Here is a 20,169-nt window from a genome sequence, read left to right as displayed (position 1 = left end):
ACCGACCAAAATAATTATAGAGGTCTTTCATAACATGTGAAAACTATACATTAAATACTTCGTTTGCAAATCCTCTTTCAATTGATCTTTACATCCTTCATGATTCTTCCAATTCTCGATTCTTTTCTGGGTTTTTTTAGTTCAATCTTTTCGATCTTAATTTGACAGGCTACCCATTTCTGATCAGCGTTACATAATACTGATGTCGACAGGCATCAGTACCATACACCACAGTAGCTACTATCCAAACTCAGAGCAATAACTAAGTTTCAAGAAGTTAATACTTGCTAGGTTATCTTATAATTACCGCACAAAACTAGAAATTCGCCATACAAAAACGGTGAATGTATACTGTGCTGACGACCCCGAGAGATACATTTGTTAATCAAAATCACAAAGTAAATAATTTATAATGATTAAATGATTTTCACATGATTAATAAACTTAAAAATAATGAGCCACTAATTATAATAAATATAAAGGATTAAGAATGAAGTTAAGGTTCGAGTAAAATAACTCTTACTAGCCAGCAAACACTCATTGAATATACCCTGAATCACATAATTTACGCTCAATGAGCAATTAACATTTGAAATACAAACCATATTAATAGCAGATATTTCTGATAATTGAACATAGAAACAACACTTCATTTACTTTGAGCTTGCACAATAGATAGAATTAAATATGCTTAAATATCATTCAACCAATATCAAAGTCACAGCCTTCAGTAAGAACGTCAACACAGTTCGACTGTACGGGACTGAAACTTGGAGAATTACTACAACCAGCATCAAGAAGGTACAAGTATTTATAAATCGTTGTCTACGCAAGATACTCAACATCCATTGGCCGGATACCATGAGTAACAACCTACTGTGTGAGAGAACAAACCAGCTTCCAGCTTAAGAGGAAATTAGGAAAAGACGATGGAAATGGATAGGATATACATTACAGAAATCATCAAACTGCATCACGAGGCAAGCCCTAACTTGGAATCCTGAAGGGAAGCAGAAAAGAGGAACGCTAAAGAACACATTACGTTGGGAATTAAAACCAGATATGAAAAGGATGAATAACAAATGGAAAGAGCCTGAAAGGATTGCCCAGGACAGGGTTGGATGGAGAATGCTGGTGAGCAACCTATGCTCCTTTAAGAGGAGTAACAGACGTAATTAAGTAAATATCTTACATTACTTAAGAATTAGATATTAGCAACTTTTACTTAATTCATAATAAGGCACGAAATCCATGTGACTTTATCATAAATTAGATTTTCATATATTTTAGTTTAATTACAAAGATATTTCTTTAATTTAATATATAATAAGTATACTGTAAAGTATTTCTTTTTCTTTTTAATAGAACCCAGTAACTGAATAGGACAATATCAATTTAAGATGAAAAGCTTCCTTTAATTATATAAGTTAATCAGAATGAAAAATATGTTGGAATTTTATAACCTTCGTAACAATAAGTTTTCATTTAAGCAAAAAGTAATTTTTATAAATTTCACAGGTTGAAATCATGATTTCAACCTGTGAAATCTCTAAAACTCTCCACAAAACCCATTCTGATAGTAATCAACTGCTCACTAGTGACTGACTTCAGGAAAAACTCCCGAAGTTCTAGTGAGAAGCCGTTACCAGTGGAGTTCAACCAGGTCTGTTGTGAGATAACAACTCACTGAAGACAATGGTGTACGGTGGCGCAACTTCGCGGATTGGTTGAAGTTAGACATTAACACCGTTGGAAGCCAGCTCAGTGGTCTAGTGGTTAAGTGCTCGCGCGCGAAGCCAGTAGGTCCTGGGTTCGAGCCCCGCGTGGTGCGGGGTCGTGGATGCGCACTGCCGATGAGTCCCATACTAGGACGAAACGGCCGTCCAGTGCTTCCAGGTTTTCCATGGTGGTCTAGCTTCAATCGACTCATGATTTCAACCTGTGAAATTTCTAAAACTCTCCACAAAACCCATTCTGATAATTTTTATGTTTCAATTATTGTGTAAATTTCTTTATCAAAGACCAAACTCTATTTTTTTTAAAAAACAACCCAGTTTATTACAATCATATAGTGATAAAATGTTCTCAAATGTTTCTACGCACTTTTAAATTATTGAAACCAGATTTTAAGTGGTAACTGTAACTTTTTAATTGAATAAAACAGTCTTGTTAATTTAAAACAAAAGAACATGCTATTCAATAACGGAAATAGATAATAACCTAGAACATTGAAATTGTTGTATCAATAATCTCTAATAAAATAAATGATTGGATCAGTCTATGTATTTTTACCTGTATGTGCAGGAAATCGGTACAGAATAGTATGTTTCAGAGAAGCATGATAAAAATAATTATTTGTTTTATCACAATGCTGAATATATATATGACCTGAACTCTAACAATTAACTCTTTCGATACTCCGAGTATAATTTAGTTATTATTCTTTATAGGAACAGTTCAAATAACAAGCAAACTATAATGAACACATGAGTGATAATTTGTCTTCTATTCTTCAAGTCAGGAATCTATCAAATTGTCATTCTTAAGTTCACAGTTTGCATTATGATAACAAACATTTAAGTTAACCAACACTTCCAAACATGCTGACAGTCAGTCTAAATTTATTGGTGTTCAATTTGCTTATTTGCTGTTCTTAACAAAAAAAGGTGCTTTAAGAGATATTCCCGAGTGAATTGAATGAAAATTAGTTCAAGTAAAAAAGGAATTTCGTGGAATCTTATGTTGAATTAAAGGAGTTTCAGTTAAAATGTAACTACGAATTTTTCAAATGAATAATTTTCGTTGTAATCAGTGAGTTATTTATCCTGAGTCCCATAGTTTAAATCCTACTTAGTCCCTATGTACAGACGTCTTTATAGTGAACCAATAATTTTTCCGAGATTACCTACTTATGCGTCAATTAATTTTCGTACGTAAAAGCATCTGTTGTTTTGATGTTCCAGGTATTTTTAGCGACATCTACATCATTTTAGTACTCGTTTTATAAAACAACCCTTAATGACAAGATGTAATGATAAAAGTACTTAGTTTTATGTATATCTATTGCCTATGATACTTATGTCTGTCGACATGAGTAGTGCGTAACATCAATCATAAGTAGATTGCCTAGTAACAGAAATTTACGATGATTGAATTGAAGAAAACAGAACTGTAAACAGAGCGTAATTATAAAGACTTTAAAGTTTGAGACAGTTGATGAATGATTTGCAAATGAGGTATTTATATATGATTTATATATTTTACTAAAGAGTTCTGTAATTTTATTCGTTCACTACATATCTATCTTATTATATTTCAACTGATTAGCTAAAAGTTACAATGTTTAATGAAACCAACAATCAACTACAATTATATCATATTTGTATATCACTCTAGTTATCTTAATAATGTCGAAATTTTCTATTGTAATTAGGTTTTGCTTTAATATATTTTAAAGAATTAAATAAACAAAAAATTTCCTAGTAAAAATGTCTTTTCATTATTATCAAGTTTTGATAAAATGCAAATACAGTGATTTTCTACTGGTTTCTATTCATTATGTTTATTATTAGAAGTCTTTGTGAATGTTATAACAATTTAATAGTTGAGTTCATAAGTCAATTGAAGCTACACCATCATAGTCCATCAGGGTGCTTGGTACCTGTGTGGTTGCGCTACAGGATTGTAATATTCAGATTATAGCGTTAAAGCCTATATGGTGTCTGGTTTTCCTGTGAAACGGGACTGAACTGTACTGTTCGGGTCATAAAGTTTAAAATTAAAACACGAATTTCAGCGAAGGGATCTCTTTTCAACGAATTTATTATCAAGCTGTACAATCGTATATATATGAGAATTTTGTTAAAGTAAAAGTATTAGTTCCGTGAGGAAATGTGAACATTGTTGATAAAAAAGGTTGTAATACTAGATTACGTAATATGAATAATAACAATAGATTTAGGGAATATAATAAGATGATTAAAATGTTTTTATGTTATAATAGTTAAAGGTCATAGAGGTGTAAAAAATAAATAAGGTGATATGATGAGTATTTACGAATAAAATAATGAGAATATAAGACATAAGTAAAGGGGAGAATGTAATAATAATAATAGGATAATCAAAATAATTAAGGCCAAGCTAAGGAAAACGATAAGACGTATTTCTTTTGTACGCATAGATCTAGTTTAAGCTCCTGGATGGTAAGAGCTTCGCCTATTTTTAGGAGTTGGATACAAAGAAATCTGGATAGGTTTGAACGAATCATATAAACAACCTTAAAATCAATTTGTGGATCTGTAGAATGGTTATGGCCGATTAGGTTTTGCAGTATAGAACTCCTAACTGCTTCAATTAATAAACAATATATTGTTTTTCAATTTATTAAAATCCCTTAATATTATGCTTATAGATATAAAATTAATCGATTGAAATAGAAAACTTATAAACAGGAATATAATGAATATCTCTGATTGAAATGGTCCTATTCACTGAAATTTATCAACGAATATAGGTATCATTACCAAGGTTTAATTTGATGATTTCGAATAAATTGAACATCGGGTAGATTGTTATAAATAAATATTATATTTGTAATATCCCAATGTGTAGAAAAACTATATTTTCTGACGCTTCGTGACTTAGTGCAAGTCACTTCTTCAGAGAATAAATAACGAATATAAAAGTAATCCAAACTTCAGAAAATCTAATTTTTCTACTCACTGGGATATTACAAACATATTATTTATTTATTTATCAACTAATAGTCTGTTTACAACTTTTCAGGGAATTGATAGTTCTATACAAAATTAATCATAAACATATATTCACTATTTAGTTGGATAATTCGAAAACTGTTTAAATCTTGCAACTGACCTATTTTTATGAATAAGTTATTATTATTATTATGAAATAATAATTATCTATTAGTTAACTGATCCTTAACATTAATTGCATTCTATCAATCAAAATAATCCATGTAGAAAATAAGTTAAAAAAAAGAAAAAAAGAAAAAGAGAAAATATCACGTTTTTATTCTGTTAGATCCCAAAAAGGAGACATAAAAAAAGGATACAAATTACAACATATGAAAGTATTATCCGGTGTATTCGTGTATATTAAAATGCCAATGATCAGATTAAATAGTTTTTTTTTATAAATTAGAATATACAAATTTTATCTGAATTCATTATCATAGGTCATAATTGTATAAACGTGTTGTATATGAATAAATGATATAGTTTCTAATTTTATTTAATGAATAGATGTTACATAGAGAAGTCACCATGTGAATTATTCACAACATAATTGTGTTAAAATTATTTAAAAAAATTTTTTTCACTTATTGATTCTAGTATATTGTTCAAAATATTCGTAACTTTTTTTTGTTATTTTTTTTCGTTTATTTCATTCTCATTTATTAAATTTTGTTTTTGATTCATTCAAAACTTTATTAGATTTTCTCTTGGATACAACATATTTAATGAGTTAATTCAAATGTCAATTGTTTCATTTCCTGAATGGTTAACAAAAAGAACAAGAATTATCGTGATACTTTTTTTTGTCTGATTAATGTGTTTTTTTTAAAAAAAAAAACAACAACGTTTCCAAACCCAAAGCAATATTGCTGCATTTTATTTATGTTATTTATTTGAACACATAAATGTTAGTATAAAGAGGCATTATATACACATGCTCCATAAAATGGTGATGAGATCAGTAGTAGTTATTATTGATTTGTGTGTGGGCTGTGATACTGCATGTGTGCTCAAACTGAAGCGGATGGTTTACTTAGGGGGCCACTCCTCGAGCTTTTGACCTACAGATCTAATCCAAAAGACAGTGGAGTAACGTTAGGAGATACAGTCCTATGGTAACTAGTGACCGACAATAGTTTGATACTTCATTTGCTCCGTAAGGATCTTGTAGCCAATATGTACCATTGTTTTGGAATCATAGTTTTCCATCCCACTCCTCTAGATGGATCCTCTATATCCACTAAGTGGGTTAAAGTGTCGGACATTCGCTTTTTGTCCTTTCAACTTCGTAAACAACATCTTCGCCGCAAAAAGTCAGTGAGTAGAATTTCCCTGTGAGTGGCTGTATATGTTTGCACATGAGACAGCATTCGGAAAGGGTAAGCGAACTCTCTCCACTCTTGGCCATACCAGTGTATTTGGAAGCAAATGGTGTTCATCGGCATAAAAATGTATGGACAAAATAACAAGATAACATTTATATTGTGTCAGGTGCATATTCAAAAGTAATCAACAGTATAAATCTTCTATTGTTTAAAACCGTATTAAAAATGCACATAAACAATAATATATTAATATTTATCAATCATAATCGTTGTTATCAACCAACTTTTCTCTCTGATAAACTATGATAGTTAGCCAGATTTAAAACAAATATAATTGACTAATATGGTATAACATAGTTTATTCTACTAACGTTTCTGTATCATATAACAAGACTGGTGGAATATAAATATATACAAAATCAATACAACAGATTTATATCTACAATGTATCGCATTATTTTCTAAACTAAACTAAGTTCAAAATATAAACTAACAGACTCCAGCTAAGTAATCTAATTAATGATATTCAAATAAGGAAATCTTCAAATTCCATATCTAATTGAAGTAAACAACTCTAAGTGTAAATAAAAGTTCTTCATTAAAACAAAATACTTAATCAGTAATTGTGAGTTTATAATGATTCTCCAGATGATAATGATCTATGACAATGATAATTTATAATATTTAACATTCAATTTGTTTGCTTAATTTTGTGATACATTGAAAAGAAGATAGCATAATAGTTGATAGTATGTTCATTATTAGATCAGGATTGAAAGAAAAAAATACAAACTTTCCTCTAAATCTTAACAGTTAAATTCGAAGAAAATTTTCAGATTCATGTCTTGACATAAAATTTTTAGTGACTGAAAAGAACTCCATTTATACTAACCAACATATTTGGAAGCCTGTTTGAACATCTGGGCTACCTGTTTCTGCCATCTAGATATTTCAACAAATTATGTTTCTTTTTTTGTTTTTGTTTGTTTTAACACATCATTATGACTATTAATCGTATAACCTATTCAGATGAGTTTCTGAAAAGTGTACAACCTTTCGTTGTACAATTTACAAAAGTTCCGATCAAAGATATCGTGGTTGCTAACAATATACAGCGAAAAGAATGTACATTATTTAGATGTTGATTCATGAACTGCTAACATCTATGATTAGCGATCACTCAGTATTTATCGTCAGAATTGATCAAGTAATGAGAAAAGGAAACTTGTTGAAATACATTGTGCTGAAAATTCTATAGTGTACCAAAAATATAACGTTGAATGAAGTAATAATAAATACATGAGTAAATAGAATTCACTCAGACTTAAATAACATAGTATAAATTATTAACCAATGATAACCTATTGTCAATCAGTTAATTAGATAGAAACAAAGTTATTTTCTGAAGGTAATTTTGTAATTACAACTAGGATTATAACACATACTAACTCGAGTTTGGATTCTTTATCAAACATCAGTTCTTTAAACATTTCAGACAATGTTTATTAATGATTGTTAACTAATCTAGAACCTTATTTTCAAGCTTTTGTTAACTATATTCAATCATACAATATGGTCTTCAATGAATTTCATTTCTTTTAGAATTAAAATTTCAGCAATATGAATACCCTTACTTTTCATTACTTATAGATTTATGTTTTACTGAATCTTTTGTTTTATAAAACGGACACGAAATTTAATGAGAATAAGAATTGTACTTTGTTGTTGTCGTTTTTCTAAAAAAAAAGGGAAAAACTCCTATACATTCATTACTTCTAAATCCCAGGGCAGATTTTAAATGGTTTGAATTATTTTTCTAGTTAGTGTTTTCTTTAGCGAGTTAGTTTTCCACGAGAAAGGATCACTAACCCCATCCCCTCCTTTATCTGAGCTTGAGGCCGATAGTAGCTCCAGAAGAGCTCCAGGCGGAGTAAACTTTATGAACATCCATAAGGCTGTATTTACTCTACAGATTATTGTTGTAGGTTGTAACATTTGAAATAATAATAATAATGGTAATTATAACGATAATTATAGTAGCAGTAGTATAAGTGAGCTTAAAATAATCAGTATCACAAGTGATAAATATCAATAAACATTAGGTTTTTAAATATATTCTGAATCTAAAAACAAATATAAGACAACTCTTCGTGGTAGGTCAAATCATAGTAAACAACTGATAATAAACAAAATTTAGAAGTTGTTGAGTAAATAAAAACAATAAATAAATAAACAAATAATTTCGACGCAAATTTGATATTGATAGTTTTTTTCGATTTATTAAACACAATATCAAGTGGTCATTAGATTAATAAACAATATATTTAAAGTTGATTTCATTGAAATCATGCCTTTAGCTCTTCTTAAGTTATAACCACTCCTAAGAACGGGTGAATTAGAAGGGTTGGGCAAGAGGTCAGCAACATAAATCCAGAGAAACCAACTTGTTGTAAACTGCTAAACTGAGAAAACAATTCCAACCATTTAAGCTCTCCTGTGCGATTTGAAAATCCTACATTTAGGAGAATCGCGATGCCAACTTGTGAAACTGAAGCTAAAAAAACACTGGACAGCTGTGTAAACAGCAGTACAAAGGTTCAATACAACATTCCTTCAAGATACTAACAAATTCAACGAATTCAAGACAGATATCAACAACAGGTTTCAAGCTTTACAGGATCTATTCAAAGAAGAAGAAACTACCATGGAGGATAATTGGAAAGTTGTCAAAGAAGCATTAACTTCAACGTACCAGGAAGTGCTGGGTCGCAAGAAACATCATCATAAGCAACGGATCTCTATGGAAACCCTGGACAAAATTTAAGAAAGAAAGAACAATAAGACAGCAATTAACAACAACCGAAGAAGTCCAGAAAAAGCCAAGGCACATACCGAATTCATGGAAACAAACAGGAGGGTTAGGATTAGCATTAGAACCAACAAGTAGAAATAAGGGGAAGACCTAACAATTACTGCGGAAACAGCTTCAAAAGAAGGGAATATGAAATAACTATATGATACAACAAAGAAATTATCAGGGAAATGTGGTAAGGACAAAGAAGGCGAAATACTCGCATATATTCAAGGACAGAGGAGCAGATCGGTGGAACACTTTGAGAAGCATTCAAATGGACCAACTACATTGAATCCACCGGACATCGGGACAGAACACACAGACGTTACCCACAGATGCTAATGCACCAACAATTGAAGAAATCATGATGGCCATCAGACAAATCAAAGGTGAGAAAGCAGCAGCACCTGACAATACACCAGCTGAAGCACTGAATTCAGACATTGAAGTAACTGCAAACATGCTTCATGTCCTATTCAAGAAGATTTGAGTGGAGGAACAAGTGCCATTGGCGGACTGGAGAGAAGGACATCTCATTAAGATACCAAAGAAAGGAGATTTGAGTAAATGGGAGAACTACAGAGGCGTCACACTAGCATCGGCACTAGGGAAACATTTCAACAGAGTGTTGTTGAACTGGATGAAAGATTCATTAGACATCCAGCTTCGAGATCAACAGGCTGGATTCCGTAAAGATCGGCCGTGCACATACCACCTCGCAACACTACGGGTCATTGTTGAACAACCAAGTAAATGGAATTCGTCACTATACATCAACTTCCTTGACTATGAGAAAGCAATTGTCAGAGTGGATAGGAGAACTCCGTTGAGCCTTCTTCGACACTATTGTGTGAGTAGATGAGATCATCAGCATACGGAATTCATACGACGGACCACACTTCAAATCCGCTCATGAAGGATAGTTAATAGATGGATTCCAAGTAAGGACCGTAGTTGGACATGGCTTCTATCTCTCCCTTCCTCTTGCTTCTGCTGATTGACTGGATTATGAAGACCTCTACATCTCACGAAAGGCACGGAATAAAATGGACAGCCTGCATGCACCTGAAAGTTTTGGACTTTGCAGATGATCTAGCCCATACGCATCAACAAATAAAGGTGAAGAAAGTCAGTGTAACAGCAGCTTCTGCATCAGTAGGCCTCGACATTCACAAGAAAAAAAGCAAGGTCCTGAAATACAGCACAGAGAGCATCAATTCAATCACACTTGATAGAGAAGTTTTGAAACAGGTGAAAACCTTCCCATTTCTGGGGGTCATCAATGAGAAACAAAGAGGATCTGATGCAGATGTGAAGGAAAAGATTGGCAAAACAAGGACAGCATTCCTACAACTGAATAAGGTACGGAATTCAAAACAATTGTCATCCAATATCAAAGTCAGAATCTTCAGTACGAACGTCAAGACAGTCCCACTGTATGTAGCTGAAACTTGGAGAACTACTATAACCATCATCAGAAAAGTACAGGCATTTATAAACGATAATTTAAAGGATACTTCAAAGCCGTTGACCGGATAGAATCAACAACAAGAAATAAAACAGCTACTAGCTGAAGAGGAAATTAGAAGAATTTGGAGGTGGGTAGTACATACAGTGTGGGAATCTTCAAATTGTATCACAAAGCAAGCACTAACTTGCAGTTTTGAAGGGAAATGGGAACGTCAAAGAATAAAGAACACAGTGTTCCGAGAAAAGGAAGCGGCATAAAAGGATGAGTAGCAACTGGAACCAACGGTAAATGATTTCCCAGCACAGATTTCGATGAGAAATGCTTATGGGATGCCTATAGTCCTCCATGGGGAGTAACAGGCGTAATTACGTAAGTCAATAAGATTTCACTGAATACCGCAGAACTTGTATTAATTAATTGAACTCTATACAATTTTTGCTTTCAACTAATTTTCAATTGTTTAAATACTCGATTGAAATGATCAGTTTCCCTATGCCTGTCAACTACATGTATGGAAATCTTGATGCCGATAAGCGTTATATTTTTGTATCAAATGTCTAATATTAAATGTCAAAAACAGTGTTATTTCTATTTAAGAGTAATCAGTTGAATCTTCCCACTTCATAATTTGTTGACGTAAACTTAAAATCATAATACTAGTTCATGTATTTGACTTTTATATTTACTGTTTGTGTATAGACTAGTGATCATACACAAATGTTTATAATATTAAAGATTCCCATTGTGAAAATTAGAACAACACATATAAGCGAACAATTGTTTTCAATTAGATCGTCATCAGGCTTTACTCTAATATACATGAATATTTATACGAAAATTTTTAAACCAATCAAGGCAATATGAGTCAATAATCACAATGAAATAGAATAAGTCACTACACATAATAGGTAAAAGTACAAGTTGATAGTACGAAAACAGGTGAACAGATAGTGGTAAGAATAATAAACTACAATAACAAAGCTCTTATCAATAGTTAATCGTTGGAAATAGAAGGTCAAATAAACATGGGTAAATAGACTAGGAATAGTAATCACAAAACATTAAAAATCATTACGTAATAAGATGTGTGTAAATAATTAGATAGTGAAGAATACAAAGAGGCGGATAATGACAAACAAATAATGGATGTGGAAATAAGGTTAACAATAACACAGATAGAATAAAATAAATAAATAATGATAATAATAAAATTTAAAATAAAAATTGTTAGTTAAGTTATAACTGGCCATGGAAGGGATAGGGGAGTCACGTATTTCTTCTGTACACATAGATTGGGGTTATATGTACGAATTCCAATGGCTTCAGCTATATATAGGAGACGGGAACGGACTCCGTCGGGAAATGATGGAGGTATACGATAGATAACTCGAAATGATTTCAATTTATCTACTGCATGACCGCTATCAATAAGATGTGCTAGTATAGAACTGCGAATAGTTTTTCTCTGACCCTTTATGTACCAAGTTGGTAGATGTTCACTCATTCGTTGGTTAAGTTGCCTGGTAGTACGCCCTATATAGCTATCTCCACAGGAGCAGCAAAGCTAGAAAACGGACCTCTCAATGAGACTATTAAGAAACTGGATTTATATTGTCGATACATTGACGACACATTCATTATCGTAGACCAAAACACTAGTAAGGAGGAACTCCTAGACCAATTCAACAGTGTTCACCCAGCGATCACCTTCACTGGTGAAAGCGAGCATGATAAGAAGCTGAGCTTCCTTGACGTCACACTAAGCAGACGAAGTGACGGCACATTAAGTAGAAGCGTGTATAGAAGAAACCCCTCTTCATGCCAATATACTCACTTCTGCAGTTTCACACCCATCCGTTACAAGAGAAATTTGGTCAGATGTCTCACGAGCAGAGCAAAAAGGATCTGTACAGTAGACACTCTAAGTCAGGAGCTTGAATTTCTCAACAACTCACTGACCGAGATCGGCTACCCCAGCGCGTTCATTAAGAAATACATGCAGGATATAATAAAGAAGTCGGAGATTTCGACTGTTCGTAAGAAACCTTTATACATGAAAGTGCAATTCAACGGGGATGTGGCTAGTGACACTCTGAAATATAGGTTAACCAAAGTAATCACCAAGACATTCTACGCAGCCAATCTTGCGTTGACCTTCTCTTGTCGACCAGCGATGTCTACTCAAACGAAGGATAAGTTACCTGAGTTGGCCTCTTCCATGTGCATTTACAAATTCAGCTGCTCCTGTGGAGATAGCTATATAGGGCGTACTACCAGGCAACTTAACCAACGAATGAGTGAACATCTACCAACTTGGTACATAAAGGGTCAGAGAAAAACTATTCGCAGTTCTATACTAGCACATCTTATTGATAGCGGTCATGCAGTAGATAAATTGAAATCATTTCGAGTTATCTATCGTATACCTCCATCATTTCCCGACGGAGTCCGTTCCCGTCTCCTATATATAGCTGAAGCCATTGGAATTCGTACATATAACCCCAATCTATGTGTACAGAAGAAATACGTGACTCCCCTATCCCTTCCATGGCCAGTTATAACTTAACTAACAATTTTTATTTTAAATTTTATTATTATCATTATTTATTTATTTTATTCTATCTGTGTTATTGTTAACCTTATTTCCACATCCATTATTTGTTTGTCATTATCCGCCTCTTTGTATTCTTCACTATCTAATTATTTACACACATCTTATTACGTAATGATTTTTAATGTTTTGTGATTACTATTCCTAGTCTATTTACCCATGTTTATTTGACCTTCTATTTCCAACGATTAACTATTGATAAGAGCTTTGTTATTGTAGTTTATTATTCTTACCACTATCTGTTCACCTGTTTTCGTACTATCAACTTGTACTTTTACCTATTATGTGTAGTGACTTATTCTATTTCATTGTGATTATTGACTCATATTGCCTTGATTGGTTTAAAAATTTTCGTATAAATATTCATGTATATTAGAGTAAAGCCTGATGACGATCTAATTGAAAACAATTGTTCGCTTATATGTGTTGTTACAAATGTTTATATAAATGTTTGAGTAGAAGGAGTATAGAGTTTGAATTTAAATCTTTTTAATTAAAAGTTAAATCCTTCAAACATCATACTTTTATTTGAACCATTAAAAAATCTCTTCAGTAATGTATAAAAAATATAACGGTAACTTGATCATAGCAACAAAAACTGATGATATCATGGTTACTAACAATTAAATGTTTTTAAAAATAACCACTGTTGTTAAATTAACATAAACTACATGATTACTGCATTATATAAAGTGTTATTTGAAAGTTATTTCTGGAACAAATTATATAAATTAAGATTGAATTCATTACATAATGTAGGACAGCTTTCTTAGATCAGTATTATTAAGGATTAATAGAGGATTATCAGTATTTTGTCGCTCGAGAAAGCTATTTAATCAAGCAGTATTAAAACTCGTAAACAAATTGCATAAAATAATTCAATCAATTAAGTCTTATAATTTCAACTCACGTTTGTCATTACATAACAATAAGGAATGTAATTAAATTCTATATCATCACTTTGATCATGATAAATGAAGGTGTTGACTGTGTCAAACTACTCACTAGACTTAGAAGTTTCACGATAAAAGACTTAGTTTATTATTCAGCAATCCGCTTTTAGAATTATGGTCTATGGAAGTAAATATAGATAAGCTTGATAATTTTGATCAAAGATGTCTTCGAAATATTCCTAGTGTAACATGTAACGATTGAGTGAGTTATGCTTTGGTTAGGCATCGGGTACTGAGCAGAGATGATGAACCGGTTTATGATGTTGTGAATCCTCGCCAATTAAGGTGGTTAGGTATACGTAATACGTGCTCACAATTGTAAGTAATGTTAGTTACCATAGGAGCAGATTGTAAGGAACCTATGGATGGGCAAATAAAGACGAGAAATCAGTCCATGAAGTCATTGACTGTTGGTCTGAACCGTGTTATTAGAGGCAAACCAAGTAGTTGAGACCTGCAGGGTATCCTCTTTCAGCAGTTAAGAACATTGAATGGTCACAATGCCCCGAATGTTTCCTCTCTTTTTCTCCCCTGAAATTTCAATCTCAGAATTTTTTCATTCAGAACTTTTAACTCTTCCCTCTAGAATCATATTCTTAATGTTTAACTTATCTTATTAACACTGCCATAACATTATTTTCACTCCTTCAAGATTCAGTTTTTAGTTCATCTCGTCGTGTTGTGATTTGGCCAGTTTTGTTACTGAAAATTTTCTCCAGGCTCTATGTTTATTACGACTAAAAGACTTATGTTTTGACAAAAGAAATTTAATTAGTTTGCATTATAACCCACTTCAGAATAATCAATAGTGATAATAATTATATTTTCCTTCAATATATTGTCACAGCTTATTAGCGTCAATGTATGTAATCAAATAATAATACGTCTTATTAATTTAATGACTATTCTTCTTTATCAGAAGGGGCTTTGTGGAGATTTTAGTAATTTCAATAGTTGAAATCATGAGTCAATTGAAGTTAGACCACCATGGAAAACCTAGAAGCACTAGACGGCCATTTCGTCCTAGTGTGGGACTCCTCAGCATTGCCCACCCACGACCCCGCCCCCACGAGATCCGAACCCAGGATATATCAGTCTCGCGCGCAAGCGCTTAACCATTGGTCCACTGAGCCGGCATCCAACGATGTTAATGTCTAACTTCTTCTTCAGATATTCTAAATAATTAAAATCTGATTAGATTTAGAGGCGAATGTGGACTGCGTAACGTTTACTACTCAGCTTATTTTGTTACATAATGAAAATAATTTATTTGGATGATATTTACACTTAAAAGAAGTAATATAATAATATATGATCTACTGATCCTTGAGATAGATTGCTTACTTACGAACTTTTTCTTTGAGTAGAAGTTGAAAACTTACTTTCCATTGAATGACTCTAATGAAGCACATTTTGTCAAATGACTTTGACAAAATAAATCATTGTTTTTTACACACATAATAAACAAATAAAAGTACTAGCTTTTCTTATGATTATAGTAACTTAGACTAAGATTAAGTTAAACACTCATTTTATTTATGACTGCTAATCAACAGTTCTTGGGAAAAATGCTGATTATACAAATATACTGGGTTAATTGGAAGGTCCACGATACTAAAACCAGTATGCCACTAGTTTTAATTTATGTAACTTCCCTAAATGAATTAGTCATATCTATCTGCTTAGTACAAAAGCTACTGTGATAAACATGAAAGCTTTAACTGCTTAACATAATTGATGTTTAACAATTTTGTACTGAAATGATCTTTAAGAATCTCCTGAATGTAATCGTGTTTCAGTATCTTTTTATTTGAAAAATTAAAAGTACATGATTCCTGATGGGTAAGGATGTTGAATTTTTCTTGAACAATTTATTAATCATGTGTTTTAACATAAGTGATATATGTATTTAAGTAGTGCAATAAAAAATTGAATAATCCCTGAAAAAATCTATCTATGCTGAGCATGTGCATTTGCGAGTATGTATTTCCGTTAAGAAATAAACAATACCTAAACGGTCAACTGATGCATTTTGATTTTCTGTGGTTACAGTGATTTCAAATATCTTTAAATGTCCTACAAGCTTTACCCGTTAAAATGTATAAAAATACAAGTTGCCTTCTCCGTAATTACTTTAAAATATTATGTAAATTAGTATCGGAATGGGTTTTGTGGAGATTGTTGTAATTTCAACAATTGAGATCATGAGTCAGTTGAAACTAGACCACCATGGAAAACCTGGAAGCACTGGATGGCCGTTTCGTCCTGTCGTGGGACTCCACAGCAGAGCGCATCCACGAGGGGAGTCCCACAACAACGGCCGTCCAGTACTTCCAGGTTTTCCATGGTGGTCTAGCTTCAAACGATTCATGATCTCAACTGCTGATATTATGTAAATGTTTTGAATAAACTTTGATCAGCAATAAATTCCGCTTTTTATAAGCAACATAAAAAAGTAGTCATATTTAACAGTCGAGAAGTTAGATAATAATAATAATAATTCAGATAATTAAAATAACGCATAGTGTCATTGAGTAAGAAAAAGAGGATTCAGCGAAGACAATTTTTCTCTTTTCGACAAAATCATTTACTTAAGCTGTACATTCGTAGATATAGTTATCTGGAAAATATATGTCTATAGGAGGATAGAAAAGATTACATCACAAAAACGGATTCAAGACTAAATAACAAATGAGGTTACGCACTAATCAGGAGGTAATGAAGAAAATAGTTTATGGGTCAGCTAATAATCTAATTGACGGATATGAAGAAATAACGACAAACATAAAGGTCAGAATAATCTAAACTGAATAATAATCAAGAAAACTTGTATAAAGTAATAATAAATGAGTTTAAAATTGCAAAATAATAAATTTTAAAAAAGAATCCGATAATAATCAAATAAAAGTGCAGGAAAACATGCAGAAAACAACCTAGAAACATACTCATTAAGGAAATTAAGGCCAAGAAAGGATGAGAGGTTGGACGAATCGTTTCTGCTTTGACTCTGTAGATTACTTCAAAAGAAAAATCTTTTGGAGCGATGTGTCCACAATTAATTAAATGCTACTGTATCGAACTAGCAATTGTTTTACATTCTCTTTTTAAAAGCCAAGTCGGATAATGTTATGAGAAACGTTTGGATAGTGATCGGCTTATTGCATCCTCCACACCATATCTGTGTTCTCCAGCATTCAATAATTGAACCATATAAGAAAATTGTACTTATGAATAACAATTTTAAGTGGTATGCTTTATAATATCTTAAAAATTCACCCCTTCATAACTCTGTTTGATTCAAACGACAGCCTGCTACACACGAAAAAAATTATAAAACCAGAACAAAACTTTAGCAAAAACTTTACAGCATAATAATAACTAACAAAGTGTTCAAAAGGCCAAGTTTATTGAGGTCTGAATACAATTTTTGTCAACTTCGTTTGGCAATTAACAGTAGTATGTTTAAAGGACTAATATATATATATATATATATATATATATATATATATATATATATATATATATATTCATTTCTTCCTTTTTTCATTTTAGATACGGATAAATGAAGTTGAAAATTATGATGATTAAGAAAATACAAAATGAATTTGTCAAGAATATATATACAATATATCAGCGAAATTTTTAAAGAAATATACATATTGAAATAAAATGATAATATTAAGCAATTATTTTGTTTTTATTCATTTCACTTGAAGTGTGAATATGAAGAAATGTGAGATGGTAATTTACTGATAACAATGGTGGACGGTGGCGCAACTTTATGAATTAGTTACAGTTAGACATTAACATCGTTGGATGCCGGCTCAGTAGTCTAGAGGTTAAGCGCTTGCGCGCGAGACTGATAAGTCTTGGGTTCGGATCTCGTGGGGGCGGGATCGTGGATGGGCACGGCTGAGGAGTCCCACACTAGGATGAAACGGCCGTCCAGTGCTTCTAGGTTTTCCATGGTGGTCTAACTTCAAGTGACTCATGAATTCAACTATTAAATGTCTTAATCGTTAAACTATTAGTAAGTTAAAAAGCTAGTAGTAATAATATATTCGTAATTCATAAATTGTTTGAAGATTTAGGCTTTGAATATGTTGGATAACTGACATGGTAAAGAGTATATCCTCCCAATTATCTTTGCATTAAATTAAAAGGTTCTTCTCACAGATCATCATCCACATAACCAAATCTATCCAGTTAGGTATAAGGGTTAAGTCAAATTCAAGTATTATATAAGTGTAGGAATTAGTTGCGCAGCCGCTAATAAAGCTAGAAAAGCGATTATAACATTATTGCACATGTATTTGTTACTGATTATAGTCACATGTTGTCAGAACAATACTACAGAGTAACATGACTTAAAAGAGCCCAACCAAATATATCTGAATTTCAGTGCATGGAAAGAATTGTTGACTTGATTAACTTCACGATAATACACAAATATGCAAGTCTTCTCCGGAAATACTTTCATAAAATTAGTATAAATATAGTTAACTCAAGAAAACGTAAATGATAATCGAAGACACAGTTTTGCAAATAACATCTTCCCATTCATTTACGATCAGTTTATGATAAAATTTGTGATAAAATTTTAACTATTTTTCCCTTCTGTAGATTTAAGCAATCTTCCCTTTCGTTGTAAGAATTAGTTACTCATAGTCGGTTAATTAAGTCTAAATTCTAAACAAATTACTAAAAAATTAGAGCCGTTTACTCTCTTACTCTACTTCATATCAGCTTTGTAGATCAACATGATCAAATTCTCGTTTACTGTTTCCTATGTTTGTATTAGTCTATTTGGATTGTTCAGTCACCAAGAAGCTGATTCACTTTTTAACTTAATGAATGAATTTTGTATTGTTTGTTTGAATTTTTCCATGAATATTTAAGACTGCTACTGATCAGTCTCTTATTACCATATGTGCATCTTGTGCGGAGTGCCACGATATTGCCATAATTCACAAACATTATTACTGGGTGCGAGTTCCGGAGTAAACATCAATTCTGGAATGAAGGTACATCCAGCTGACAAATCCCAAATATAACGAAACGCGCATCCTGGATTCCACTGCTAGCCACCATTCATCTTTTCTTCTAATAAATGAATGTTGTAATAATATTGCTCATAACTCATGGATGATACCACTGTTTTTTTTAACTAGTTATTATATATTTGATAAAAGTTATATCAGGCCTACTATGAAGCGCATTATAACTGAAAGCCATATGTTGAAAATTATTCTTAAATCTTTTCAAAATATCATGAACAAAACCTATACGAATCGTTTAATAGATGTCATGTTTTTACTTGAATGTAGATTTCCAAGTTAATAAAATAAAACTAGCATTTGAAAGCCTATTTTTCTTTCCAACATGCTTTGAAATTATCATTCAAAGTCAATCGTTATACAAATAAAAATTATAATATTGCAACTGGTCTTCAATGTTAAAATGTACATTGATAAATTAAACTTTTATAGATTTGCCTGTGATCTTTTTCTCAACTTTGTGAAGCATCAATGAATATTGGTAAATATAGGTTCACGACTCATGTTACTATTTTATTTATTTATAAAACCCTTCCAAAAGTGACTCAAATATTGACTTTTCAGTCAATAGATTATTAATTTAAATCCCGCTTAACTTATTTCGATTTGAATGACTGGATAATGTCTCAACCACTTAACGGGGTACATAAACCAGTACTAAGAAATGAATGGCATCAAATAACCGTCTTGTCAGATTTATTCCCGAGAATACAATTGCTTGAGTTTATCTTTAGCGGTTGATAAATGGGATTTAGGATCATATATCTGTTAATTATAAATTAGTCCTGTGATGTGTGCTACTTATATCGACATAAGTAGTATATAAAGCTAGTCAAGAATAGAACGTCTGGCAGCAGAAGATAGAAAAGGAAAGAACGGGAACCGAAAGCGATTAGTATGGAAATGAAGAAACAGTGAAGTCTGAGACGAATGATTGACATTTGCAACAGAACAGTCAAGTTTAAGACAATTGATTGATATTTTGCAAATTAAGTATGTACTGTAAGATCCTCAAATTTTATTAAGAGATTCTGTAATTTTGTGTTAAGATACATTCGATTGTCCCCACTTGTATTCTGGTTCACTGAAGTCCTAGTAAGAGAAATCTCTTGTAATCTCAGAATATTTTTGATTGGAAATT

At 32.1% G+C, this 20,169-nt stretch overlaps 2 protein-coding genes across 2 annotated transcripts in view; one reads left to right on the top strand and one right to left on the bottom strand.

Moving 5' to 3' along the window:
- The window catches only part of MS3_00003836 (uncharacterized protein), a 59,260-nt gene extending 41,440 nt beyond the window's left edge, over window positions 1–17,820 (top strand). Inside the window, exon 2 of the mRNA XM_051211696.1 lies at window positions 17,524–17,820. Coding sequence (XP_051071784.1) covers window positions 17,524–17,533 — 10 coding nt within the window. The 3' untranslated portion in view covers window positions 17,534–17,820. The remainder of the gene's footprint in view (window positions 1–17,523) is intronic.
- Window positions 14,968–20,169, bottom strand: part of CLCN7_2 (H(+)/Cl(-) exchange transporter 7) — a 28,439-nt gene continuing 23,237 nt past the window's right edge. The window contains exon 18 of the mRNA XM_051211694.1: window positions 14,968–17,283. The gene's annotated coding sequence lies outside the window, so the exon portion shown is untranslated. The remainder of the gene's footprint in view (window positions 17,284–20,169) is intronic.

Source organism: Schistosoma haematobium, chromosome ZW, assembly GCF_000699445.3.
Source record: "Schistosoma haematobium chromosome ZW, whole genome shotgun sequence".
Classification (NCBI taxonomy): domain Eukaryota; kingdom Metazoa; phylum Platyhelminthes; class Trematoda; order Strigeidida; family Schistosomatidae; genus Schistosoma; species Schistosoma haematobium.
Note: the sequence above shows the minus strand (reverse complement) of the source record. Positions and strands in the feature narration are given on the sequence as shown.